General features: G+C 32.6%; 5 protein-coding genes and 1 pseudogene across 8 annotated transcripts; 3 read left to right on the top strand and 3 right to left on the bottom strand.

Annotated features, from left to right (window-relative positions):
• The first annotated feature begins 548 nt into the window (after nt 1-548).
• On the top strand, nt 549-3,929 carry LOC111301449 (leucine-rich repeat protein 1-like). The gene is made up of 6 exons (XM_022897093.2): nt 549-895; nt 1,836-1,907; nt 2,110-2,253; nt 2,601-2,672; nt 2,784-2,855; nt 3,630-3,929. Exons 1-6 carry the CDS (start codon nt 687-689, stop codon nt 3,700-3,702), a joined length of 642 nt encoding a protein of 213 aa, XP_022752828.1. The 5' UTR covers nt 549-686; the 3' UTR covers nt 3,703-3,929.
• Nucleotides 3,930-7,160: 3,231 nt separating this feature from the next.
• LOC111301448 (protein ETHYLENE INSENSITIVE 3) lies at nt 7,161-10,847 on the top strand. 2 transcript variants are annotated; one of them, XM_022897092.2, is made up of 2 exons: nt 7,161-7,482; nt 8,407-10,847. In XM_022897092.2, exon 2 carries the CDS (start codon nt 8,543-8,545, stop codon nt 10,379-10,381), a length of 1,839 nt encoding a protein of 612 aa, XP_022752827.1. In that variant the 5' UTR covers nt 7,161-7,482; nt 8,407-8,542; the 3' UTR covers nt 10,382-10,847. The 2 variants fall into 2 exon arrangements, with proteins under 2 accessions (XP_022752827.1, XP_089601005.1); XM_089744879.1 differs by having other exon boundaries at nt 7,411-7,764.
• A 5,415-nt stretch (nt 10,848-16,262) lies between these two features.
• LOC111301447 (NDR1/HIN1-like protein 13 pseudogene) lies at nt 16,263-17,618 on the top strand (annotated as a pseudogene). Its single transcript, XR_016328343.1, has 2 exons — nt 16,263-16,526; nt 16,619-17,618. The product of XR_016328343.1 is annotated as an NDR1/HIN1-like protein 13 pseudogene (transcript).
• Nucleotides 17,619-18,170: 552 nt separating this feature from the next.
• EMB1379 (embryo defective 1379) lies at nt 18,171-21,038 on the bottom strand. Of its 2 annotated transcripts, XM_022897088.2 has the most exons (6): nt 20,611-21,038; nt 20,297-20,493; nt 20,073-20,153; nt 19,117-19,356; nt 18,773-18,847; nt 18,171-18,684 (listed from the first exon to the last, which is right to left on the bottom strand). In XM_022897088.2, exons 1-6 carry the CDS (start codon nt 20,723-20,725, stop codon nt 18,415-18,417), a joined length of 978 nt encoding a protein of 325 aa, XP_022752823.1. In that variant the 5' UTR covers nt 20,726-21,038; the 3' UTR covers nt 18,171-18,414. The 2 variants fall into 2 exon arrangements, with proteins under 2 accessions (XP_022752823.1, XP_089601004.1); XM_089744878.1 differs by lacking the exon at nt 20,073-20,153 and having other exon boundaries at nt 20,611-20,948.
• A 547-nt stretch (nt 21,039-21,585) lies between these two features.
• Nucleotides 21,586-24,120, bottom strand: LOC111301445 (uncharacterized). Its single transcript, XM_022897086.2, has 3 exons — nt 23,696-24,120; nt 23,136-23,463; nt 21,586-22,197 (listed from the first exon to the last, which is right to left on the bottom strand). The coding sequence occupies exons 1-3, from the start codon at nt 23,841-23,843 to the stop codon at nt 21,993-21,995; spliced, it is 681 nt and encodes a 226-aa protein (XP_022752821.1). The 5' UTR covers nt 23,844-24,120; the 3' UTR covers nt 21,586-21,992.
• Nucleotides 24,121-25,061: 941 nt separating this feature from the next.
• On the bottom strand, nt 25,062-26,642 carry LOC111302185 (large ribosomal subunit protein eL30-like). Its single transcript, XM_022898121.2, has 5 exons — nt 26,547-26,642; nt 26,319-26,424; nt 25,924-26,025; nt 25,375-25,443; nt 25,062-25,285 (listed from the first exon to the last, which is right to left on the bottom strand). Exons 1-5 carry the CDS (start codon nt 26,565-26,567, stop codon nt 25,245-25,247), a joined length of 339 nt encoding a protein of 112 aa, XP_022753856.1. The 5' UTR covers nt 26,568-26,642; the 3' UTR covers nt 25,062-25,244.
• Nucleotides 26,643-27,274: the final 632 nt, after the last annotated feature.

The following is a 27,274-nucleotide window of genomic DNA, read 5'->3' as shown; positions in this document are numbered from 1 at the left end:
ATTTATAAAATGAAATGATTTATTTCATTTATTTTAGTTTTATAATTGAATTAATGGAAAATTATTTTTTAAAAAAATCAATATAATTAATTAATTAATTTGATTAAAATCAAAATTTAAACACCCATAATCAAAACCTTAAAACTTCGGTTATCAATAATAATGTGATTTATTAAAATTTTAATCATCAAAATTTAATTTTTTATAAAAGTTTACAAATATAGAATGTTCAAATGTAAGAAGACCACCTAAATATATATATAAAAAAATCAATTAAAAGTATTATTCGCTAAAAAAAAAAAGTGATTACTGCTAATATTTCACAAATTTACATATTGAAGTTAAACGTAGTAAAAGGGGGAAAATCATAGAAAGGAATCCGTCCTTTTTGAGTTTCTTTTTCTTTTTTCAAAAGCACTTTGCGTGATGGAAATGGAACAAACAAACCACCCACTAGCAAGATCACCTTTCACAAATTAATCAAAAAGAAAAAAAATTTTAAAAAAATAAAGAAAACCATAAAAAGAAAGCCCATGTTTTACTCTGCCATTCCCAAAGCCGATACTCTTTAAAAATTTGGTGGAAGCAGTAGAATCTTTAAAAGCTCTCTTTTTTCCCTTCTTTTTCCATTGTTTTCAAACCATAAAAACCTAACCCTAACAGAGCAGCTGAAACTAACATCACCCATGGCGGCACCGATCTGGCTATGGGCTTTCTGTGTATCCCTGACTCTGATTCCGTCTGTTTTCGGGAACTCAGAAGGCGATGCTCTTTACACTTTGAGAAGAAGCTTAACGGATCGGGATAACGTGCTCCAGAGCTGGGATCCGACCCTTGTTAATCCTTGTACTTGGTTCCACATCACTTGTAACCAAGATAATCGAGTCACCCGAGTGTATGTCGATTGCTCTCTCTCTCTCTCTCTTTTTCTTTTGGGCAAGAAGATCTGCTAGGATTTGATTTTGGGTTCATTTTTTTTCTGGGTTTTTAGTTTTAATAGAAATGGAGACGGGTTAGTTCCTTCTTTGATAATTTGTGAGAAAGTGGTTGTTTAAATTGGGTTTTGGTTTGTTTAATTGAATTTATTGTTTATCTTTCATAAGGGTTTGTTTTGGAGGGAAAAATGGTAGTTATAATTCACTGAGAAACTGTTGTATTACCTGAGCTTGTAGTTTTTTGGGGGGTAATATTTGCTTGGTTTAAATTGTGTTTGGGCTCATTTAATTGAATTTTTTGGTTTTTTTTTTTTTTAATTTTCCTTATGGGTATGTTTTGGAGGGAAAAGACCGGGTAAATCCACTGAAAAACTGTTGGATTAGATGAACTTTTAATTTGCTTATCATTAGCAGTTATTAGAAAAAGGCAAATAGGCTGTTATAAGTAGAATTAGTTTAAAATTCTGTTGACATGGGTGTTTGAATCAATGGATGCTGCAGAATTGCCTCCATGAATAAGAAATATTTATGTACTGTGATCTCCTTTTCTCTCTTTATGACAGAACAAATGATTGCTTATTTTTGTCTGGTTGTTTTATTTTGTCTATTTGGGCGTTGGATCACATTTGAGTGTACGCTTTTGTGGAAGTTTGGGGCTTTACTAGATGTGCTTAGAGGCTGTGTGTCCCTTTGAGAAGAATATGTTAATAATTTATGACCTAAAACTGATAGAATTCGGTGCTTGATGAATTTGAGGAAACAATTTTAGTTTTGGTTTCCAAATTGGTAAGAGGGGTTATATTGGCAGTCTTATAAAGCATTTTCTTTTTTTTTACCTCTCTCTAGAATTATGGAATGCTTCCATGCCAATCTCTAATGGTATATTTTTTCTTTCTACAGGGATTTAGGTAATTCAAACCTATCTGGACATTTGGTTTCTGAGCTTGGGAAACTTGAGCACCTGCAGTATCTGTATGTTCTTTCCCCTTTAGCTTTTTTCCTTTCCCGCCCCTAATATCCAGATTCTGGAGTTCCCAACGTCTTGGGTGTTTTTTATTTTTTTTTCCATTAATTAATACTTGTTGGATATTTACTGCTATGTGTTAAAATAGTGTTGGATACAACAGCTGATACTTGTTGTTATTCACTTTGGACTCTTTGCGCTGCCATGCAGGGAACTTTACAAAAATAACATTCAAGGAACCATCCCTACTGAACTTGGGAACTTGAAGAACCTCATCAGTTTGGACCTATATAACAACAACATCTCTGGGACCATTCCTCCTTCACTAGGAAATTTGAAGTCTCTTGTATTCTTGTAAGTGTTCAAGTCCAATGTTAGTCTTATCATGCATGATGAGACTATGTTCAAGCTTTTGTTTCTTTTAGTTGCTTTCCTATATCAACTTGACTTGACAAATCAATAATGGATTAGATAATAATTGCCTGGGGCCTTAAGTAATTATGAGCATCAGATAATGGTTGGTTATCTGCAAGTGTTCTGAGTTTCTTTGGGTGCCTCCATGATTATTCCATGTCTAGTTATTGTCATGTCCCAAACTTGAATACTAGTAATTTCTCATTTTTTATTTAATTTTGGTGATTGGTTTATGTATCTTTGTAGCCTCCAATCGCTAGTCTCTTACTGATTGTTTCATTTTACAGGCGGCTTAATGACAACAGGTTAACTGGACCTATCCCTAGGGAATTTGTCAGTATTTCAAGCCTCAAAGTTGTGTAAGTATTGTAATTTTTCAAATTTTTTATTTCCATAAACTACTATTCTCTGGTATTGTTTTGTGAAGCATTAGACTTATGGTTATTGAAACCTTACGTCTTTTCTTCTAGTGATGTCTCAAACAATGATTTGTGTGGAACAATTCCTACCAGTGGACCATTTGAGCACATTCCTCTGAACAAGTAAGCTTGCCCTATTTTTCTTCTGTAACAAGATTTTTTATTTGTTTATTTTATTACTTTTATCTAGTTATAATTCAAGATATGTTACAAGGAAGTTAGTGTTATGTGCATGTTATGCTGCAATTATTTACCTTGGAGGCAACTTGTTTGCTAGTCTTGATAACTTATTCTATGTTACGGAAATATCTTCTCAAATCATGCACTATTTCCTCATTTTCCCTCTTTACTCAAAATCTTTTTATAACTAACCTGATGAAAGCCTTTTTATTCTTGGGTTTTGATTTGGTGGAAGTAATCGTTCTGAAAAGTTCTATGCCATGCTAACTTCTCTCCTACAACTTCTTCCTGGATTTTTTGAACCTGAATGATGAATAAAAGAGGGGATTTTATCATACAGGAAAAGTTAGTCGAACTTCATTGTGAATTGTGATTCCCTTCCAACCTTTTTTCTTTTTTCATGCATGCATCTGTTCATAGTGTTAATTTTAATGTTTGTACAAAGACTTTTACAGTCAGACTACTTGAGAAATATTTAAATAACAAATGAATGCATTTAAATATGCTATGATTCGATAATCTGCCTATGCGCTTCAAGTTTATCTTAGCTTGAATCGGTTGCTCTGATGGAACCATTTTTTTTAGTTGCTGGGCTTCATTATTTGTGCTTGTCTCTGTGTTTCTTACTTTTGTATTCCATTTAAGTTTAGCTATTTATATCTTTTGTTTTCCCTGTGTGCCAAGTCACTCATCTTAACATTATTCCAATTTACGTAGCTTTGAGAAAAACCCTCGACTCGAAGGTCCAGAGTTGCTGGGGCTTGCAAGTTATGACACAAACTGCTCATGAATGACCGAGTGACGCTGCAAAAGCTTTGGATTAGATATGCACTCACAAAATTTTAAGTGTATTGTTACACAGTATAATGGGGTTTGTGAAACGCAGTCCCACGTATAAGTGTCTGTAAATCTGAATACCAACTTAACTGTATTAGCATTTGTAACCGAATTATCCTGCTCTTTGTATGTTGTTCAAGACAACTAGTATCGATGTAATGGCAGTGACAAGTTTTCTTCTGGCGTGCATCCTTAATTTGGCTTGCTTGCCTTCTGGATTCATGTCAACTGTAGAAAAAAGGTGTTCATGAGTCAGGGTATCAGCAGTTTATATTCTGTTTCAGGTCTAGCCAATCTATTTTTTTTTTGTTTCAAAATTTTCTTTGATCCGATTCAAATTGAAAAAATAAATATCAAGTTCATCCATAAAATTTAATTAATAATAAAAAATTAAAAAATATATTTTTTAAATAAAATATAAAAATAAAAATTCATATATATTTATATAATTTTAATATTTTAATTATATATTTTAGATATTGGATCGAATTTGATTTTAATTTAAAATTTAAATGAACTTAAAAATTATGTTGGAATTTATTTAATGAATTTTAATTTTTTATTTAAATTTAGTCGAATTTTCAAACTTGAACAGATGGTGCAACAAAATCAACAAGAAATTTTTTTTTCTTATGCATTCCTTCTGACGAGCATTATTTTCTTGTATGTAATACATATGACAAGCATTATATTTCAAGTTAGAATGTTTTGTTCTTGGGAATAGTTAAGATAACGAAGAATATAATATATATGATTCTTATATTTTATTTGTACATGGAATGGAACCAAGGAAATGATCTGCCAAGATATTTTGCAAATACTTCACTGGTCAAACATGTTCTGCAGACATAACATAGATTCTTTGGAGGGCTAGAATGCTGTTTGAATGGCGTGAACTAAAGTACAATTTTCTTATAAAATCAAATCAAAATCTTGCACCAGTAAATTATAAAAGAGAAGGGTGGCCTTAAAATCTTGTAGGAATCAGATGCTTATTACCACGTTTGAATATTTATGTAGTTTAATCATATTTATTTGTATGACAGTATTAAGTATTTAATTCAATAAGTAATGCATATATTCTTATCAAAAACATAGAGAATGATTTTTTTTTTCAAATAAAAAATTCATCATATTGGAAATTGTCATATTGACATCCTAGTTAGATTTCTTAAAGTCCTTGGGATATACAGAAGTTGGAGTCATTTCTTTTTTTTTCCCTTAATTTATTTCTTTTAGGTGGAATTATTGGAATGTTGACTAATAATTTTACTAAAGAAATGTCCAAGAATATTTATAATGCAAGGAACCCGACTCCTGTTGAGCAATTGAAAATTATATCCCAGTCCACAAAAGGACAAGGCTTTGAGTTGGGAAATGTTGGAATAGCAATTAGTTGGAACTTGAGGTTAGGGGTAAGAATAAAAATTGAGAAATTTGAAAATTAATTTAACATTGTAATATTCAGTTTGGATGGGATTGATTTTTTTTTTATCAAGTTCAAATATTATATGTATATATTAAATTCAAATAGAATTTTAAATTGAGAAGTGAAAAATTAAAAAAGATTAAATCAATTTGATTTTTTTTTAGTTTTTATATATTTTTAAAATTTTTATAAAATAAAAATAATAATTTTATATCAAAATTTACTTAAATATATTAAAATTTTATATTAAAATAATATATAAAATTTAAAAATCGATAAATTAAATCAAATCAAACTAAAAATTGATTCGAATCAAATCGAATGAAACTTTAGATTCAAATTCAAATTCGGATTAAATTTTAAATTTTGATAATATTATATAATTTATAAAAAAAAATTGAACTGAATTTGATATGAACTAAACTATTATCACTCCTATTTAGGGTCATCAATGTAGCATTTTGCCTAATGAAAGTTTCATCTATATATATATATATATATATACATATATAAGATTGCAACTTAAAAATAATAAAAAAATTGTAAATATTAAAATTTAAAATTATTAAATATTATATTTTAGAAATTGATTGTATAAATCATACGAGTTATATATTGTATCTGATTTGGGCCACAAAAAAAATAAGTTTGCTGCCTTGAGTTGGTATTGTGTTAGGAAAAAGGCTAGCCTGACTGCCATGGGCTAACAATGGAGAATAGACTTAACCATTGGGCATTTGATTTCAGCAATAGTTTTTGGAGGGGATTGATCTTGGGCAATGGCTAAAGTCTCCAAGCCTAAAAATCTTAAACATATATATAGGGACTTAGATCAATAATTAAGTAGAATTTTAATTTGTCGATTATTTTTTAGATTAATTGATATATTATTAAAATTAATATCTGAAAGTCACAAATTTAAGATAATTTTATGCATTATATTTTTTTCAATTAAATAAATAATAAATAGAAAATTTAAGGATAAATTAAAAATTTTAAAAAAAATAATTTAGGCTCATGAAATATGACATGAACAATGCTTTTGATCAAAATTTAATGGATTTTTATATTTATTATGTTTTTTAATACTTAAAACTATTAAAATTTAAAATATAATACTTTACTATTGGACAATGCAAGTCTTAATTTTGGTTAAAATATTTTTCACAGATTTATTTATAATAAATAAAAGAGAGATATATGGTTTACGTGTCCAAATATTTGTCCATAAAATCATTATTTTTATATAAGCAAAAATAGAATAACACTATGAATCACAAATAAAAAAATATATATGTGCTAATATGTTTGTTGTCCCATCCGTTCATTCTCTTTCTTCTTTTTTTTTTTAAACTATTTTATTTTAGGCTCACTACAAAAAAAATTTTAAAATGAAATTTTTATTATTTCTCCTAATGGGGAGAGAATTATTTATAATTAATAATTTAAATTACATCTATGGTTATTTATTGAATTTATTTTAAATATATGATTTATAATTATTTATCTTATATTATCAAGTGTGATGTATTTTATTTAATTTAAAGAATTAAAGAATTTATTTATTTTAAATTTTTTTATAAAAAATTATTTATAATTAATAATTCAAGTTATACCAATTAATTATTTAAATATATATTAATTTAAATTCATGGCTAATATAAAATAGAAGGTACTCCTTGAATAAAGGAAGGTAACATTGGATGAAGACAAATGCCTTCCAACTAGAATTGGTCCTAAAATAATTGGTGACTGATCAGTTCATGCCTGCCTTATAAAACACTCCCCCAACTCTGCAATTTTTTTTATTGATTAATTATTAGTTTAAAAAAAATCCTGTCAGAGTGAATTAATCTGACCTTCATCTGACTTTCCTCTCTTTTTCACTCTTCTTTCCCTGTTTTTTTTCTTATTTTTATTTGAATGAATATAATTTCTATTTTCCTTAGTATTTAATTCAAAGTCTCTGTTCCCAAAACATTGATTTTATTGAACTCTTTTTTGGTTTTTCCAATTCACCAATAGTTTCTTCCACTTTCTCTCTCTTTCTTGCTTTAACCTTTCGCAATCACCAACAGCGAGGCCGGTAGCCACCTCCGCTGCCTTGTCTACAATAATTCACTCTTAATAGGGGCAGTAGAAAAGTTGCAAATTACAATACGAAACTCAAAGGATAATATTCTCTCTCTTTCTTCCCCTCTCTCTCTCTTTTTTCTTCTTTTTCTTTCTCCTGTCAAAGCCTTCTGTGTTGCAGAATTGACTTATTTGAGCTTTGTGGAGTAGGCCAAAATCTGGGTTTTCCTCGTAAGTCTTTCGTGGACTTGTTTTTGAGTGGATCTCTATGTGGCTGACTTGGTTTTAGTACTTTCTTTGGGTTTTTTACTACTTTTCTGATATGGGTTTTTGATTGATCATAAATTTGAGGTTTTGATTGTCTTTTTTGGGGCCTTCTGATAGTTTTCCGAGTTGGGTTTTGCTTATTGATTGATAAAGTTGAGGTTTTGATTGCAAGGTTTTGGATTTTTTGTTATTTTCCTGAATTGGTTTTTGATTATTGATTTGTGAAGTTGAGGCTTTGATTGCCTGGTATGGGGTTTTTTGCTACTTCTTTGATTTTTTTTTTTTTTTTTGATTATTGATTGAGAAGGTTGAAGTTTTGGTCATTTATTTGGGTTAATTTTCTGATTTGGATTTTGATTATCCGAAGATCTGACTGGTATCTGATAGTGATTTGTTTTTTGTTTTCTAAATATGATTGTTCTGGAACTTAAGGTTTAGGAATCGGAATTGATTTTGTTCATTTTATCTCTCTTTGATCATGATAACTAAAGAGTCCAGATATGCAGATGTACAGATGAAATTACTAGTAGGCTAGTTTGATCTGTTCAATTTGCTTAGATTCTTTTGTTTTTGTGAAATCTATATATTTTTGGATTACTTAACCTATGTGTGCCGGGCTTGTTAGAAATTGAGAATCTTTGTTGATGCTTTTCTGGTTTTGGCTGTACTTAATTGTCTGGTGGTCCAATATTATTTGCATCAGTTAAGCTGTAGATTTTAAATTGTTGGAGCCAGGTCTTCTATATTTTTACTTTTTTTTTTTGTGTTTTAAATTTATATTTAGATTGTGTATATCAGTTCAGTTGTTAGATGCTGCAATTTTATCAGGAAACTTTATAGCCTTTGCTGGATTTTTGTTAACCAATTTAAATTTTTTGTTAAATACAGATTAAGGAAGGCCTCCTTTTGGGTTATTTGAAGTTTTATCAGTACTAACAGATACTAGAGAAAGAAAGTTGAAGCTTATTGGTTGATTCTGAGATTCCCTCAAGTTTCAGACTTATTTGGGGTCCTAGTTGGAATAATGATGATGTTTGATGAGATGGGAATTTGTGGGGATATGGATCTCTTCAGTGCTCCTCTTGGGGAAAAAGATGTGGCAGCCTCACAAACTGAACAGGAGGCCACAGTGGAGGATGATTATACTGATGAGGAGATAGAAGTGGATGAACTTGAGAGGAGGATGTGGAGGGACAAAATCCTTCTCAAACGGCTTAAAGAACAGAATAGGGGAAAGGACGGGATTGATATTGCGAAACAGCGCCAGTCCCAAGAACAGGCAAGGAGAAAGAAGATGTCAAGGGCACATGATGGAATTTTGAAGTACATGTTGAAGATGATGGAAGTTTGCAAAGCGCAAGGATTTGTTTATGGGATTATTCCAGAAAAGGGAAAGCCAGTAACCGGGGCATCTGACAATCTTCGGGAATGGTGGAAGGATAAAGTCAGGTTTGATCGTAATGGTCCTGCTGCTATCTCAAAGTACCAGGCAGATAATTCGATTCCTGGCAAGAATGATGGCTCTAACTCAATCGGCCCAACTCCACACACCTTGCAAGAACTTCAAGATACAACTCTTGGTTCTCTTTTGTCTGCGTTGATGCAGCACTGTGATCCTCCTCAGAGGCGATTTCCTTTAGAGAAAGGTGTTCACCCACCATGGTGGCCTAATGGAAATGAGGAATGGTGGCCTCAACTGGGATTGCCCAAAGATCAAGGCCCCCCTCCTTATAAGAAACCTCATGACTTGAAGAAGGCTTGGAAAGTGGGGGTTCTGACAGCAGTAATCAAGCATATGTCCCCTGATATTGCCAAGATTCGTAAGCTTGTAAGGCAGTCCAAGTGCTTGCAGGACAAGATGACAGCAAAGGAGAGTGCAACTTGGCTTGCCATCATTAACCAGGAGGAGACCTTGGCCCGAGAGCTTTACCCTGATTCCTGCCCTCCTTTGTCCTCAGATGGAGGAAGTGGGTCTTTGGTTATAAATGACTGCAGTGAGTATGATGTTGAAGGGGCTGAAGATGAGCTGAACTTTGATGTTACAGACTGCAAACCTGGAAATCTCAATTCATCTAATTTGGACACGGAGAGAATGAGGACTCTCCAACAACCACCTTATTCTATCAAGGGAGAAGTTGTCAATAATTTGGATTTCATGCGAAAGAGGAAGAAACCATCCAACGATTTAAACGTGATGGAACACAGAATTTACACTTGTGAGTTCCTCCAGTGTCCTTACAGTGAACTTCGCATGGGTTTTCATGACAGGACTGTCAGGGACAATCATCAGTTCACTTGTCCATATAGAAACTCTGCACAATTCGGTGTTTCGAATTTTAATATTAATGAAGTAAAACCAGTCATTTTCCCTCAATCTTTCGGACAATCTAAGCTAGCTGCACCATCGGTTACTTCTGTCCCAACATCCTTTGATCTATCAGGAATAGGAATTCCAGAAGAGGGGCAGAAAATGATCAGTGAGCTCATGTCAATATATGATAACGACATTCAAGGCAACAAGAACATGAATCCCGGTAACAGTCCAGTTACAGAAGGCCAAAATCTTCTTCAACCGAAAATCCAACCGCAACAGAATGAATTCTTCCGTGGTCAAGGGGTCATGGTGGAAGGAAACTTCTACGAGTCCAGCATGCCCCATAATCATCAGATATTTTCACAAGGGGAAGGTCAATGTGACCGGTTTAAGGGCTTGAATTCTCCGTTCGAGACCACCCACAATAACAACAGCTTCCAATTGATGTTTGGGTCTCCATTCGATTTGGCTTCTTTTGATTACAAGGAAGATCTACAATCTGTTGGGATGGAAACCATGCCAAAGCAGGATGCTCCAATCTGGTTCTAGTAACAAGTTCAAGGTCAGAGTGTATTCTATCCACATAGTGCTACTGCACAGTTTGTTCCTGCAGGGAGAGATCTCCTTTTTTCCCCAGGTTAAAGCCTAAGGCCTGGCGACACATGCACTAGCTAAAAACTTCTTTTTACTTGTTATTTTATTTTTCCTCCTGTCTGTAGCTGTAGAAGTTAGCCAGTTAAGCAGGTCTTCATCTGGGCTTCAATAAAAACGTGGAAAGTCGCATGATCCTGCCACAACTGATTTACAATAGAATGTGACTGTCTCATAAATAAGCTAGGTTGTATTGTATCTGTGGTCCTTTTTTTTTTTTGGTCTTTTTTCACTCTTTGTTTTTAATATTTAATCAGTTTTCTACCATTATCATGTTCGGTTGGAATCTGATTGTGTGTTTTGTACTGTAATGGGTACATAGGGGCCGGGTTGTGATGAATGGAAACTGTTGTCTTTTAATGCATCTTGTTGATAATCCCATGTGAACTTTAGACCCACAGCAGTTAATGGAAGAGAATGCCTTAGTTGACCAGGATCTCTCTTTCATGGAAGATGGTAATGGCACTGCTGTATTTTCGTGTGCGCGTGTGTGGTAGGGTCTGTTCAAGGACGGCTGCGCTCTCTAAGGTTCATCCACCTGTCTTTGCTTGTTCAAAGGTTTGGAACTTATCATTTCCATGGCCCCATTTCAGGACCAAAAAAAAAAAAAACAATTTTATTGGAAAGGGTATTGGAAGGATAATGATCGAAACCCTGTTGGCACAATGTTGTGATGTTGCTTTCATTGCCGGTGAGGTTAGATCACAAAGAGAATACGTTACTTTGAATTTTTTTTTTGTCCATTTCCTTTCCTTCCTAACTAAGAAAATATGTAATTAGATCACATGGGTTATTGACTTGTAATGATAAAATTTATTTATTATTATTCATAATCTGCTTTAGCGGGCATGATTGGAAGCAGCCAAGCTGTTTCATTTTAATATTAGTTTGATATTTTCATGTAGAGAGCTTTAATCTTTCAAATATAAAATTGTAGGATGGAAAAGTAGATTGTGCTGATGAAGTTAGCTACTTTGAAGTTTTAATTATAATTTTTTCCCCTTCGACACTTTTGAGTTCAACCAAAGTAATTCAATAATTGAAATTAAATGTGTTGCAGTCTCCTTTTCAGTTTAAATGTGTTGCCACTATAGTGTCAAAGCAGGCAAATTGCAGCAATATTGGATTGCAATTCAAACCAGGTTATGGATGCTTTACAGGTCAATTTCAGCAGCTATGCCCTCTTAAATTGGAATTAGACTGTCAAATTGGATATGCCATTTTCTTCCGCATATATGGTAAAATATCAAAGTTCTAATCATAAATATTCCTTTTTTTTTTCTTTTGGTGATTAATAGTTTTTGCTGTCCTAATTATTAATTTCTCAGAGCTTCTTCTGAGAATTTATCATGTTTATTGTCTGTAACATATTGATCCTTTTGTCATGGTGTAGCCAAGGTAATAATTCTAAAAGACAAGAGGAAGAGGAAAAAAACAAAAGAACGGAAATGTGACCCTCATTTTATGATTTATCCTTGGAAACAAATGTGAACAGATCAAGAAAATTATGACACATAATTAGCAGTTTCTGACAGGAACAAGAAGGATTTGGTAGTAGCTGCAAAATTCCAAATTGGCAATAAGAAAAACATGGAATTAAGCATAGCCATATAATTTTCTTGGGCATATAGGGCCACCCCCCCAATGGTTTTCCAGTTGTTCTAACGGGCAAACTTCCTTCTGGCCACAAGTCACACAATTGCACTTGAAGCAGCATTTCTGGCAGAAGAACATACAGGATTTTCTGTAGGCTATTTTTGTGCATCTGTAATTGCAGGCTCCATGGCACTCTGCAACCAAAATTTCCCATTTACCAGAGCAAAGCAATCATATCAGTGTACACATAAACTCAGGCAACTTATAAAATGGGGTTGAGAAAAAAGTAATAATGGATCCAATCGACTTTTAGAAACACGTGTTTCAGGTTTCTTGGAGATGTGATCTCATGACCTGGTTTACAAGAATTTCATGAGCTCATTGAGTACTGATTTGGACTTTCTTTCTTTTAGCTATTTGTTGACAGCAAACCTACCATCATAGATCAATGTTCTACCAAATAATACTAATTATGTTTTCTTTTTTTTTTTCTGAACAAATATTATTAATTAAAAATTATAATTGCAAATTGCATGAGAAACAAATTTACACAAATGTGTTCATTTCAGGGATGACTAAAACTTAAACAGCTGTAAGCTTTCATGATTATTCTTCTGACAGGTTTGAGTTTACATATGATCATGATCATGAGTACTTGAAATTTCATGAAGATGCATTGATTTTTATAATAATTACAAATATTATGATAATATATCGTGAATGTATGTATGTATGTATGTACATATATCACTATTGTCACAGAGATTGGCACTGTTATCAATCATTTACCACTGTTGAAAGTTCAAAGGTTTCACCATCACTTCATTAACCAGGAATTCAACCATATTATCACTACCGCCATGATCGTTATTGATATATACAAACCCTAGCTACCTATAAAATTACTATTAACAACAACAGCAGCAACAACCAAGATAATAGATCGATAAAGCTAAATTTATACATATCCATCACTCTTCACCTAACTTTGCTCTAAATTTCCTTGCATTCTCGAATAAAAAAACAAAAAACAAATTGCCAAACCAGGAATATTGTACCGATTAGCCAAGTGAATCAAATTCCAACCTTGGGTTATTTTTCTCTCGATCAATATATGATCAGGTTCAGGACTAATCTTTGTTTTAAAATTTTCCTAATGATGAAACTAGCTATATCTTTTGTCCTCTGGGTGAAATAATCTTTTCCATCTCCTCTATATTAACTTTTCCAAGGTAAAAAATAGCTGCAAATTTTCCTTATATGATGAAAGTGATCATGATCTCGTATTGTCCTTGAGATTTGAATATCAAGAAGGGTTAAAATACATAGCTTTAGAGACATGTTGATAATCCATCCTGTCGGTGAAATTATGTTCTTTTTTTACTGTAATTGTCATCAGTTATGGCTGCTGGTCGCTTTGGACACTTGTCTTTGTTTAGTCAATTTATAGCTCTAGAGAGGCTGTAACAAGTTCACAACGGATGCTGATAGATGACAAGGAATTTACAGCGTTTTTTGTCCTACTTTAAAGTAAAAAATAGTTATGATCAGCTTTACACTGTTAACAGCTCCTTAACATTAATTAGATTTGCTATTAATTTCATTTGAATCCAAATCTCAGTTGAAATTTGAGAGAGTGAAAAAGAGAGGGAAGTTAAGATATACCTGATGCATCCCAATGCTTGTGCTTGTGCAGGCAACATAAATATCTTATTAAAGTTAATACAGTACCAGACAGCATCATTTTCTTAACAAAATTCTTTCTCTCTTTCATGCTTTTTGGGCAAAATTTGATCTTCCATTGTTGATTTATCATATTATATGTATGAAACAGACTAAGAAATGTTCTCTGTTTGAGTTGAAGCTATGAGAAGCAAGAGAAATGCTTCTAGTGACAGTGTAGATCTCTCCATTGGGACCAACAGCATATTATATAAGGATCTATATCTAGGAAATGTTAAAGCAAAATCTTGGTTTGCAGAAGTGTGCACAAAAGGTGAACTTAGTTGCCCTTTCTTGGACTTAAAATTTAATCTAAGGTATTGCTTAAATCACTTAAAATTAAAGTATTAAACCCATAAAGTGACATGGGTTCTGCTCATCACCTTTGTTGTGAAGTGCAGCCATGGCATCCAATGAAAACACACCCTCCCTCTAAGCGTAAATACTCATTTGGAAACAAAATTTTATTTTATTTTTTTTTAAGAAAAATCTAATACAGATAGAATGTTTAATTCCTTAAATCAAGAAAAAATATGTCGTACCCAATACTCTAAAAAATAATAGTTATAAATTTTGCTTGAATTATCAAAATAAAAAATCATTAATTGGACTAGAATTTAAAATTATTTATGTAAAAAAAAATTAATTCTACCAATTGAGTCAACCTCTTGTTGATCAAAATTTTACTTTTGGATCAAGAAGCTAGTAGCCCACATGACAAGAAGAAGAAGAGGAAGAAAAGTTTGTTTGTCTCATAACATGACATTTTTTTTTTTTATGTTTCATAGTTTTTGTACATTTACTTCTTCAAATTTCTAGCTTTCTTTCCATTAGCCCACACATTTGGGCCTGCAATTTAAATTTCTTTCAAGTAAGTGGCTATTTGATAAAATTTAAAAGCGTTTTCGGGGGCAGATTACCTGAACACGGCCTGTGGGATATGGCTACCCTAGAATGGGCTAGAGTTTTCTGGCCCATACCAATTAGGACTCAACCAAGTACTACTTCATTGCATGTTACTATGTTTTTATCTGCTTTAATTATTTGATTTATTTCTTCTGTCTTTTTTTTTTATTCATTTGTTTTAAGATAATCCAAAATTATATTTTATTTTTGTCGAATATCTAAAACTCTTATTTTTATATTTTAAAATTATTTTTTATGATTTTTTTTAACTTTTTTATATTAAAAATCATGAAACTTTAATTTTATAAAAAAAAATTAAAATTTAATATTAAATATATTAAAGTCAAAGTTTTTTCCTTTAATTTCATAAAAACCAATACATGACAAATATTTTGGGACGAAAGGAGTAACAGATATTCAACACCAAAACACAAATAAGTTCTTCTGTTATAATGTTCTTAACAAAAATTGTTATAGAAAGACATGAAATCAGTTCATTAAGATCTCTCAGTAATGGTGTTATATACAGAAAGGTAACCCCCATTTTTTGGTTCTTTGCTCTCATGAGTTGGACTTCATGCCTCAAATTGCTCAAAATTGGTAGTGTAAATATCAATTGGATAGGGTTAAGAGGAAAGTAAGGAAGGAATAAGTTGATTGTAGGTGGTGGGTTAACCTTTTTTTTTTTTTAAACCTTATCTGGGAATGTAACTTTCGGTACAGATTTATGGACTCATTTCATGGATTATGAGCCTTTGTTCTATGGTTGTTTTGCATTAAAATAGTGGTATATTGTGTATTATTGCATTTGGTTTTTAAGGTTTCAATTAAAGGTGTAATTAAATCGAATCAAATCAAGATAGTTTAAATGTGAATTAAATTTGAAATATGCAATTTAAAATTTGATTTAAATTTGACCAAGTCTTAATTTTTAAGTTTAAATTTAAATCGAGCTAAAAATTAAGCTATTTAAATTTATTTATTTAAATTTATTTAATAAAAAATAAAATAAACTTTCATATTCGATTTTAAAATTGATTATATGTTTAAATTCAAATTTGACTCGAATTTATATATATAAATATAAAATATTTTCTAATTAAAATAATAAACATATTAAAATTTAAAATTTAATTAAGCTCATAAACTATTTAAATTGAATATTATAATATTTAAATTTATTTTATTTAATAAATTAAGATATTTAAATTTAAATTTAATTTGATAATAATTAAACCGAATTAAACTTTATTTAAACTAAATTTAAATAACTTACAAATATTAAATTATCTTCTATTTATCTATTAGTTTCAACATCTGATGGGAGGTGGAAATGAGGAGATCATTATCCACCAAAAGGAAAGAGAAAAGAAAAAAAGGCAAAAGGAAAGGTAAGGGCCCATTGCCAACTGGCCCACATTCAATTTCTCCACACGTAAAAAATGAAAAGCAACAGATTTCTAACACAACGAAGAAACACGGTACGTGAAGAGAACCGAAGAGGCAGTTTCTTGACTCTTTCGCCTTCTTAAACAAAAGCTTCTCAGCTCAACTTAGTCCTCCTTTCTTGACATCAATGTCTGAGCTGTACTCCATTTTTTTACTAATTCCATACCTTACATAATCCATTTCACACACACACACACATATATATATATGACAAAACCCATTGCTTTAGTCATTCTTTCCCTCTATCTCCAGACAGCTATAGCCAGCCAGCATTGAGAAGAAAAGCAAAAGATTGGTTTGATTTCTTTTTGATTCTTGAAGAACCCATTTTCTTGTTTTCTGAGATTTTGCTTTAGTTTCAGCTTTTCAGGTATGTTCTTCCTTCCAATGTTATAGCCTTTTCTTTTCTATTGCTATGTTTCTTTCATTTTGTTTTACTTGCTTTTTCCTATATGCGATCAGGTCTTGACTTGACTTCTATCAGTACGATGGCCGACCGAATCCACCCGGACGACTCTCCACCCGCTACCAGCAAACACTCGAAGGCTACACAGCCACCTATGTCGCCGGAGAAACCTATTCCGCAACCTGGAACTTATGTCATCCAAATCCCCAAGGACCAAATCTACCACGTCCCTCCGCCAGAGAACGCACCCCGCTACGCGCATCTATCGAAACGTAAGGCTGGCAGAAGCACTTGTTGCCGTTGCTGTTGCTGCTTGTTGATCACCATCCTCTTTCTCCTCCTCGCCGCCGCCATTGCCTCCGCCGTGCTGTACTTCGTTTTCAAGCCTGATTCTCCAAATTACTCCCTGGATAATGTGGCCATCAAGGGATTCAACCTTACGTCATCTTCACCGCTCTCGCCAGAATTCGACGTCACCGTCCGAGCACACAACCCCAACGATAAAATCGGTCTTTACTACGAGAAAGGCAGCTCCGTTAAAGTTTACTACGAAGACATTAACGTCTGTAGCGGCGCGTTGCCGGTTTTTTACCAGCCGACTAATAACGTAACGGTGTTTAAAACGGCTTTAAAGGGCTCCGGTCTTGAACTAACCAACGCCACCCTTAAGGCGCTTTCCGATGAACAAAACAAAGGAACGGTGCCCTTCACCTTGAAGCTGAGAGCGCCAGTTAAGATTAAAGTGGGGTCCATTAAGACGTGGAAGATTACCGTTAAGGTGACGTGTAAGATAACGGTGGACAAGTTAACCGCGGCGTCTAAAATTGCGTCAAAGGATTGTGATTACGGAGTTATTCTTTGGTAGTCGGAGTGCAGTTGGTACAGTCGGGGTGTTTGGTTGCCGGGATAGTGCTTCTTGGAAATTTTTTGAAATATTTTTATTCATTATATTATACCATAGTTGTGGTATACATGATAGAGATTTTTAATTAAAATTGCATAAAATTATATGATATGGTTTATTTAATTATTTTTTATGAATTTTTTATTGACTTATTTGAGTGGTGTAATTTTTAAATTTAAAATTTTAAACTTTACGAATAAGATTAAAATATTCATGTCTTATTATTTATTAAATCATTATATTAATACAATTCTCTAATTACGTCAATTAATAGTAGCTAAGGCAATCAAAATTTTTATCAGTTAAATTAAAATTCAGCATTTTATAAATTGTAAACTCATGTTTAGAAGAATCATTTCAAGAAAGTGAAATATTTTGGAAATAGAATTTCGTTTTTATAAGCTCAAGTGTTGGTCATGGTCTCATGGATGTCACGACTTGAATCAGTTCATGCAGTAAGGGAAAAAAAAAAATGTATGATTATAATGTACTCCATTACATATTGTAATATTGGTTTTTTTAATTGATAAACTGATCATGGACAGGGAATAAGTTTCCATGGAAATTATCGATTGATGTAAGAAACAGAAAGGAGATTCCAAATAAAAAATTGATGAAGTCAGCTTATAATGACCAATCAGAAATGGCCAAATGATAAAATAATGTCCTTAACATAATCTGAATCCAAATAGAACTGATATGAATGGTATGTGAAGTGCCTGGGGAACATCCATATATTTAAAACTCAAAAGCAGGTAATATTTAGAATAGAAGCAATACCCAATATTACAAGTCAACTGGAATATACCTCTTCTCAAAAACATCTGATTTTACGCCATATCTTGTTGAATAATCAGAACCAATCCCCAATACAACATGAACATAAGTTAGTTTTACAGAAAAAGATACAGTAATCATCATCTAGTTTCCCCTTCTACATAAAATCATTTACCTTAGATGTGTAGAACTCCGAGTTACTCTTCTCATATCAGAACTAGGTTGTGAAGCCTGAGAACTACATCCGACAGTTTCTGCATCATCATTTTGGCTGACTCTTTGCCTCTTTCTCCTGGATCTTAGAGATGGCTGGTTCTGAGTTAATTTGGTAGGTGGCTGGCTTTGCATGGGCCCCGTTGCTTCATCCTCTAGTTCAAGGGGTTCTGCCTTGGGTGGTTGATATTGCCACTGAGTATCACAACTTGGACAAACTATCACACCCTGCAACTTATCAAGCCAAACTAGTGACCAAAGGAAACATGTTGACAATAGGAAACAAGAAAGAAGAAAATGTGAAAAACTAGCGTACCCTCTGAGAAAATCTCTTGTTTAGGCAGTACTGATGAATTCGAACTATACAACCTTCATTTGGGCACAATTTGGCCTGTCAAAGATTGCCAAAATATTAATATGCATATGTAAACAAACATTACATTTTCAAAACTCTAATAAATCGACCTGTCTAAAAAAATATTTCCCATTATTTGTTGTCATTATCTCTCAAAAACTTATTTATGTTTGTCAGAAGACAAAAGACAATGCAATTGTCAAATTTATCAAACTGGGAAACTGAAAAATAACCCAAATATCAATCAGGCTTAAAAAATTTTAGGCAGGATCCACTAGAATGACACAGAAAGCATTGAACACAACCTTCAATCCAGCTTCATTGCACACTTCGCATGAAGGAACCTCGGCATTATGGAACCAACTGCGCAGATCAAGAATGGACCTGACACCAACTCCAATATTATCATCTTCAGTGTAACAAAGCCACTTGTCCTGCACAAGTTGATCAAGAGTTTTTTCCTTCTGAGACATTGTGAAATTCCTAAACGCAGCAGGGATGGTAGGTGAACCATCCTGAGATTGTGACCCTAAACTGTTTAGAACCTACAAAAACAAAACAAGATTTGTCAAGTTCCGATGCGAAAATTGAGTAACATAAACCACCATTCTACTATTGAAAATGGAGCACAGACAGAGGTATTTCTTAAAACAAAGGCTTAAGGGTCAACAAAGCCCTCGATCAAAAAATAATTTATCAACTAAGCCCCTTACATTTTATTGCAATCAATCAAGCCCTAAACCTTCTATTTCAAATCAATTGAACCCTCAAACAATTATTTTCACCCAATTGAACCCTTATACATCTATTTTCACTCAATTAAGCCCTTGATCGGACAGAAATGATTAACCATTTTTCCCCTAATAAGGGCTCAATTGATGAAAATAAATGTTTGAGGGTTTAATTGATTACAAAAAAAAATAAGAGCTTAGATGATTATTGAATTTTAGTTCAAGGGCCTTTTTGACCCTTTTGCCTAAAGCAAAAGAGTAGCAAACTGACAGACGTCATACTTGTTTAATACCAATCATCGAATAAACATTTAGCCTACACACTAAGCAACATCCAAAAATCTTAAGAATAATTCTCTCACAACAACCACTACAGTCAAACAGTTAAACAAACTCTGATCAATCATCAAGGATATGAATGCAATCAGTATAGCATAAATGCTTATGTGATGTGTAACTGAGCTGAAATGCATCTGCAATTCGAAGAACTAACAACAGTTAACCCATATAAATGTTTAATATTGTCAGACCTGGTTCTCCAATTTAATATTGAGAGCATCAATGTTGGAGATGCTACCCTGTGCTGTAACATCTTGTGCTATTGCCTCAACCTAGATTCCCCACCAAAAACAATGATTTTCAAAACAACGTATAAAAACATAGATCAAACTTATCAATCTGCATAAAAATTTACATAGAAAGTGCAAAGAGAATAATCAGTGTAGATATAAATAAAAAGGGAAACTTAACTTACAATGGCCTTAAAGAAAGCAATTTGTGGGACAGAATATTTGGTTCCAAGCTTCGATTGTTCATCGGAGACATTATTAACAACCCCATAATAAACTTGGCCATCATATTGATCTCTACAAGCCCTTAAATCCAATTGAACATAAGAAAGTTCCCTGTTTATCTTGAGAAGATAATCATTAAATTTCCCTTGATGGGTACCTAAAATTGACAAACAATTTAAAATAAAATAAGGAACAAAATTAAAAATTGAGAAATTAAATAAGGATAAAAATGGGAAAGATCAAACTATTTTGAAAGAAGAAGAAGAAAGAGAACCTGGGTTATGACCAGTGATGCCAGTGAAGATGGTGTGGAACTCCTTTTCAGTTAGAGGGCCACGTTCTAGCAACGATTGAATGAGCACGTGGTGCTTCCAATTTAGCACTGCCATTATCAGATTGGTTATGAAGAAACTGTAGATTTTCCTAATGAACGGAATTGAGCGTTTGGATGCTGGGAAAATGCGATATTTACCGGGAAAGGGAAAAATAAGCGGGGATGGAAATCCCAGAGAATCACACGAATTAGGGTTTTATAGGGCGGGAAATATTGAGAGGGTTTGCCCGATGTGGGGGGAGATGAGAAAGCTTTTTACTTCGCCTTTTTCTTTTCACAAAAAAAAAAAAGAAATTATTTCACTTTTTTTTTTTATTTAAGTGCCGCTGAAAAGAAAAAAAAATTTCGGATACGCGTACATTTTTCATAATTTTTTTCAATGCTAAGCTAGTTGTATGAATTAATAAGATTTATATATATTGATAATGACCAAATTATGCAAAAAAATTCTATGTATAAAATAGGTACATAAATTTGTAAAGTGACATCAATTTGATACCAAGTGCTTTGACCACCATTGAAATTTGATAGAAATTTAGATATATGCAACACTATATTGTATTGAGCTTCTAAAATACACGATTTGAAAATAATATAAAATATAAAAATAATATATTTTAAAATTTTAATAAAAATCATATATAAATTTAAAAAAATAAAAATATATATAATAACATATAATTTTTATGTAAAACAAGACATGAATACATAAATTATTAATATTTTACACTATATAAATATACAAATCACTAGATTTACATGCTACATGCATGGAGGGCGGATGCCATGTCCGGAAGAGAAAAAGGGTAGATTAATGCTTCATTTGATGATGAAGGAAAGAGATTCTCACCGCACCATTATGTTGTTTTATGTTTGGATTTCTTTTTTATCGGCTATTCAAATGAAGCAAAAAAATTCAAAACAAGCAATTCGGAGTCCAGCACAGTATCAATTATCAGTTTGCATACGTTTAGAGATTACATAGATCATCTGAGAAACAGTAGCCAAGCTTAGAGCTCAACTCCTCCTCTCCCGTCTTGACCAAAAACCAATGAGGATAATTCATTGCATGAGCAGAGACCATTCAAGACAAATAGCATTTTTTGATGGCTATGTAAAGGACCAGCCTAGAGATGAAACCGGTGAGAATAAACAAACATGGCAAAGTGACCATAACATATGCAGACACAGAGACTACCTAACAAGAACAAAACAATCTTGTAATCCACTTATGGCACAATGAACAGTTTACACCTAGTAGTATTTAAATTGTTTGATGGCATCCTCTAGCCAAAACATACGCTTGCAGGATGTTGCAGTCCTCAAAGACTAATGATTTTCCTGTGCACGTGTTGTCCATGCAAACCTTCATCTCCATCATGATCATGAAAAATGAGTGTTAAGATCCCTACCAAGCATAGCACCGAACCCACAAGAGCTTTGTCATATCGCTCCACCCAATGAAACTTGAGCTGGCTAGCACCATAGAAAGATAAAGCCACCAGCGAGGTCATCACCGTTATAGTGCTGCAAATGCAATGTCAGCTTAATTAAGCCATGCATGGTAAAATATGACCAGGTTTTAGCTTTCAAATACATGAGAAGAACAGACTAGGCCATCTCTATGTTATCTTGTCTGATTAACCAGAACTTGAGTATACCTGCAGATTAGTAAAATCCAAAATATCTCATGCAAAACACAGGACTTGCGAACTCTTACATACACACAGAACAACTTTTCATGTTTGTTTTTCCTCACTTAAATCAGTTCATCGTAACATTAAACTCCAAAACAAACAATGCTGCCCATTAATGTTATGAACTTCAGCATAGATTATGGGTTGAAGCTGGCTGCAAGGACTGAGTTATTGCAGCCACAGACAAGTATAGTGCAAATATAATATTAAGAATCACCTCAACTCCAAAAAAAATGGTAGGTGCTAGTAAATGGAAAATTCATGCAATTTGTTTCCAGGAATCAGAGTAACTGGCTTAGCAACAAAAGCAGAAGGTGATTCATGTCTAAAAGGAGTTCAATAGTTTTCTATATTCCATTTTCTATAATAGCACAGGTCAGGCTCTATGCTCTATCCCCATGCCCTTCCTTAGGTATTCTAAGTTTCTTCCAGACATATAAGTATATAATAGTAGGAGTAAAACTCTCTCATTTGCTTATTTCACCAAAGGAGAAAATGCTACATTAAAGTGACATTGATGATCAGGATACTTCAAAGTTGATTGTATGGTACATTGTTACTAACACCAGTCTATAGTTAATACCAATTGGAAACACATAGAAATTAAGACAAATTAACCATACAGATCAAGGGAACAACACAAGCAACACGATCTCTCCTTCGATTACCATCATTAAAAAAGAAAAACAACTGCCATCGAACTAGTTATATACAAAAACCAAATTAATTAAACAATTTTCAAAACTCAGAGCCCTTTGTTATTTATACCTGAATAGCAGCACTATAATGGCAAGTACCATCATGGAAGACGAATTTCCAACAGCTAGAAACACAGGAAGAGTGGTTGCACAAGGAGACAATGCCGGAACAAGGACAAGGCCGGCGACAGCCATTTTCTCCATAGGTTGGTTATGAGAATGACTATGTCCACCCTTTCCAGACAAAAACAACAATATATAGCCACCACCAAGAACAATGAGCAAAAGTGAAGCAAGTTTATGCACAGTTTCTTCCCCAGCAATCGTGTTCGCCATAGTGATTGCTGTTATACCAAGCAGTGAAGTAGATATCACATGCAAAACTGCTCCGAATGCGGCTGCACATGGGAAATAACACAAAGATAAAGAAGATTGATAAAAGCTTTGATTCCCTAATCTTTATTAGTTTGACTAAATGATAGAAACCCAAATAGTAAATCAACTGGGATTGACAAAAGAACTATAAAAATTCAGGTAATATCAAGATCCCAAAAACAAAAGAGATAAATAACGTTTTAAAACCATCTGGGTAAATGAAAATTAGAGATCTAAAAGCGTAAGGGGACTTACTGACGAAAAGGGTACGAGAAAGGGTCCATTTTTGGGCACGTCCGACGATGGAGAAGGGAAGCCAATGGGTAGGAATGAAGGAATGAAGAATGGAAACAGTGGCTATGCCGCCTATTGTTGACAGATCTTCGGCGCTGAAGCTCTCCATTTTCGCTTCTGTTAAGAGTGAAGGAGATTCAAGAATTGGGGATTCCTTGGGTCTTCGTTAGATTCAAAGAATACTTTTCAACATTACATTGAAGCTTTGAGAAATGGTGAAAGAGGATATCGGTTGGTGTTAGTTGAAGCTTTGAGAAAGAGATCTGAGAAACAAATGAAGTTCGAGACAAAGAAAATCGGAAATACGATGGTTTTGATTGATGTAGGCTTTTCGCAACAATTTCTATTTTTACGTTAAAATATGCCCAGATTTCACTTTTAATAGTAAGAAATTCTCCTTTACGGCTTCTTTGCTTATTAGGCTTTTTCTTATAAAACAAAATATTATTTGTTTCTTGTACAAATAAACGTACCAAACAAAAGACACCATGATTTATGCAGGGTTATATCGGCTTGGATCATTTCGGATTAGAGTTGATTTTTTTAAATAATATATAATATCATAAAATTTTAAATTTTGATTTGAATTAAAATATTTTTTAAAATTGATACGAATCAAATTAAATTGATATAATTTTGTTTTTTATTAATTTAATTTTTAATTTTTTATATATTATTTTAATAAAAATTTTAATATATTTAAATAAATTTATGTATAAAATAATTATTTTTATTTTATAAAAAATTAAAATATATATAAAAATTAATAAAAATACATAATTTGATTAAATTTGATTTTTTCTGATTTTTTATATCTTAATTTGAAATTCAATATAAATTTCATATATATATATATATTTAATATTTAAATTTAATCAAAACCAAATTAAAAAACATCGATTTGAATCAAATCAAACATTACGATTTTATATTAATTTTTTAGTTTCTTGATTTTTTTTCTCACCCTTATATTTACATATTCATATTTATTTATTTCATGGTAAATTTATATAAATCATAAATATTTTCAGTGTCAATATATTAAATATAAAACATAACTGTATATTTTTCGTTTTTCTTTTATTATATTACCTCATCACATTTAAAATTATCAAATCTAATTTCTTTATCAACCTTTTTTTTTTTCCTAAAGCAGCATTATTTGAGAATCTTTGATTGGTCATAGTTAGTAGGTATTGGATCTTCAGAAACCCTTTAAAATGTTGGTATTGGCAGAAACAAATTGCCTTTACCAACACAAAAAGTGAGCAAATTGATGGCAAGATAGATCACACATCCAGATGAGAAATAGAACTGCAAGAAAATATAGTAAAAGATAGAGCTTAAAAGAAATCCACTCAGAAAAATCCATAGTACAAAGGCCAATAACATCACCGGCCCACATCAAACATCTGAAGGGGCTACAAAGAAAGTTCTGAATTCCAGAATAAATTTCTTCAACATCATCAATGTTTAACAAAACCTAGGAAAATATGTTATCCTCCATAGCTTAGTGATCACCGGGCATGCTCTTAATAATGTCAGAGTCACCTGAAAAACACAAGATATTACCACAATCACGAGAGGATACACTATGATATAGGGTATGTAAACATGTTCAGGCATGCTCTTATATGTACCAGGGTCAATAATACTCAGGCAGCACACTCTGAAGTATTTGCCGCAGGCGGTGCCCAAGTCTACATTGTCTGCAAAAACAGAACACCCACATTTTTAAGGGAATAGTCCCCTAAAAAATGTTGAATTACTAGAAAACTTTAAACAACAAAGTTTTCATCCATCGATGAACCAACCAGTATTACATATGAAAAGCTGGAATGACAAGGAAGGTAGTTTCCATCAGGAAACCATATCAATCAAGTCGCTAAACGCCTTTTACAGACGGATTAGTTGTTCGTTCTACCATTTCCATTCACCAGCACTAGTAAATGAAATTCCATCCGGCTTTTCCCAACATTTTCAATAACAAGCTTTATTACTAATAACAAAAGATTCAAAGGCGGAGGGAGGGGGATGAACTGATCTTATTGATAATCTTTGAACTGAACATAAAATGGATTTACTTAAATGTGGTGCGATGCCTACAATCAGTCTGAGATACCAAGTACTCAAATCATGACAAAAGTATTTAAGTATGTAACAAGGACATAATAGGTTAAGGGACATACTTCCATTGTAGTGATGAACTCCAACCTTGCACAACATGGCATAATACTCAATCTCTGACTTCCTGAGAGGAGGGCAGTTGTTGGCAATGATAATCAACTTACCTACAAAACACAGAAATAAGAATCATTGTCTTCCAAAGCTCAACCAACGCTAGATTAGCACCACAAATAGAACAATCAATATCAAATATCAAACAAAATCTACCAAAAACCCTCATGCCCTTGTCCAAGTTAAACACTATTTTAACCAAAATGAAGTTCATTTAATTTTAGTTTACCATCCAAAGTATATATTTTCCTTCTAAAGCCATGATTATTCAAATCAAAGATCAGGTAGCTCAAAATTCAGCAATGGGAGGCAAATAAGCAGAATTAAAAAAATAAATAAATAAAACCTTTGGAGCTTCTGAGAGATTTGAGAACAGTTTTGTAACCCAAAGTGTATTTCCCACTCTTCATAACGAGAGCCAATCTGTTGTTAATGCTCTCATGGGTCTTCTTCTGCATTTCATCAAATGCCTCGTTATCAACATAACCATTACTTAGGATATTTTCAGAAAATTAGGAAAAAAAAGGGGTAAAATTTTTTTTTAAAAGTAAAGAAATAGGAGATGGGATTTTACGGTCTTCTTGGTGGCAACCATTGTCGTCGGAGGATGGGATAGTTTCGTGGGGGGGGAGGCGGGGAGTAATTGCGGAAGCTACGAACGGTTCACCACAGACGAAACCCTAAAACATCTAACAAAAAATATATTGATTATCGTGAGATTAGGATTTCTACACGTGGCTTTCAATTTTAGGGTTGCATTTTGGGTTTGTGGGTTTAGGCTAAAAAACAAAGGAAAATTAAGAGGAAAATAATAGATTGTTGGCTTCTTGCCTTGATCCCACCCAAAATCAACTTTCAGAGCCCAATTATTATTGGACAGATCCATGTATAAAAGCCTTTTAAAGACCCAAAACCAATTACTATGTAATTTTATATAAATTTAATAATTTGTATATACATATCATAAAAAAATATTAATAATTTATATATTTATATTATATTTTTTATGAAAACTACGTATCTTAATTTAATTTATATAAAAACATAAAATATTTTTTTGTTAAACCTATATATAATTTTTACTAAAATTTTAAAACTTTTTTTTTTAGCTTTTATTCATATAATTTTCATATAATGTTTTAGATTGTAAATATAAATTTACACAAATTTTTTGCTATTTTCTTCCTTAAATTGCTTACTTTACATAAATTATAGTGAATCAAATATTTAAAGGACCCATAATAGAAAATTGTGAAATGTTTTAAGTATTGTGTTTTTTATTATTTTTGTTTTTCCTTTTTA

Source organism: Durio zibethinus, chromosome 15 (genome assembly GCF_047325235.1).
Source record: "Durio zibethinus cultivar Kanyao isolate XHJ-2024 chromosome 15, ASM4732523v1, whole genome shotgun sequence".
In the NCBI taxonomy this organism is placed as follows: Eukaryota; Viridiplantae; Streptophyta; class Magnoliopsida; order Malvales; family Malvaceae; genus Durio; species Durio zibethinus.
The sequence above is the reverse complement of the archived record's forward strand: the minus strand, read 5'-3'. Positions and strand labels throughout refer to the sequence as shown.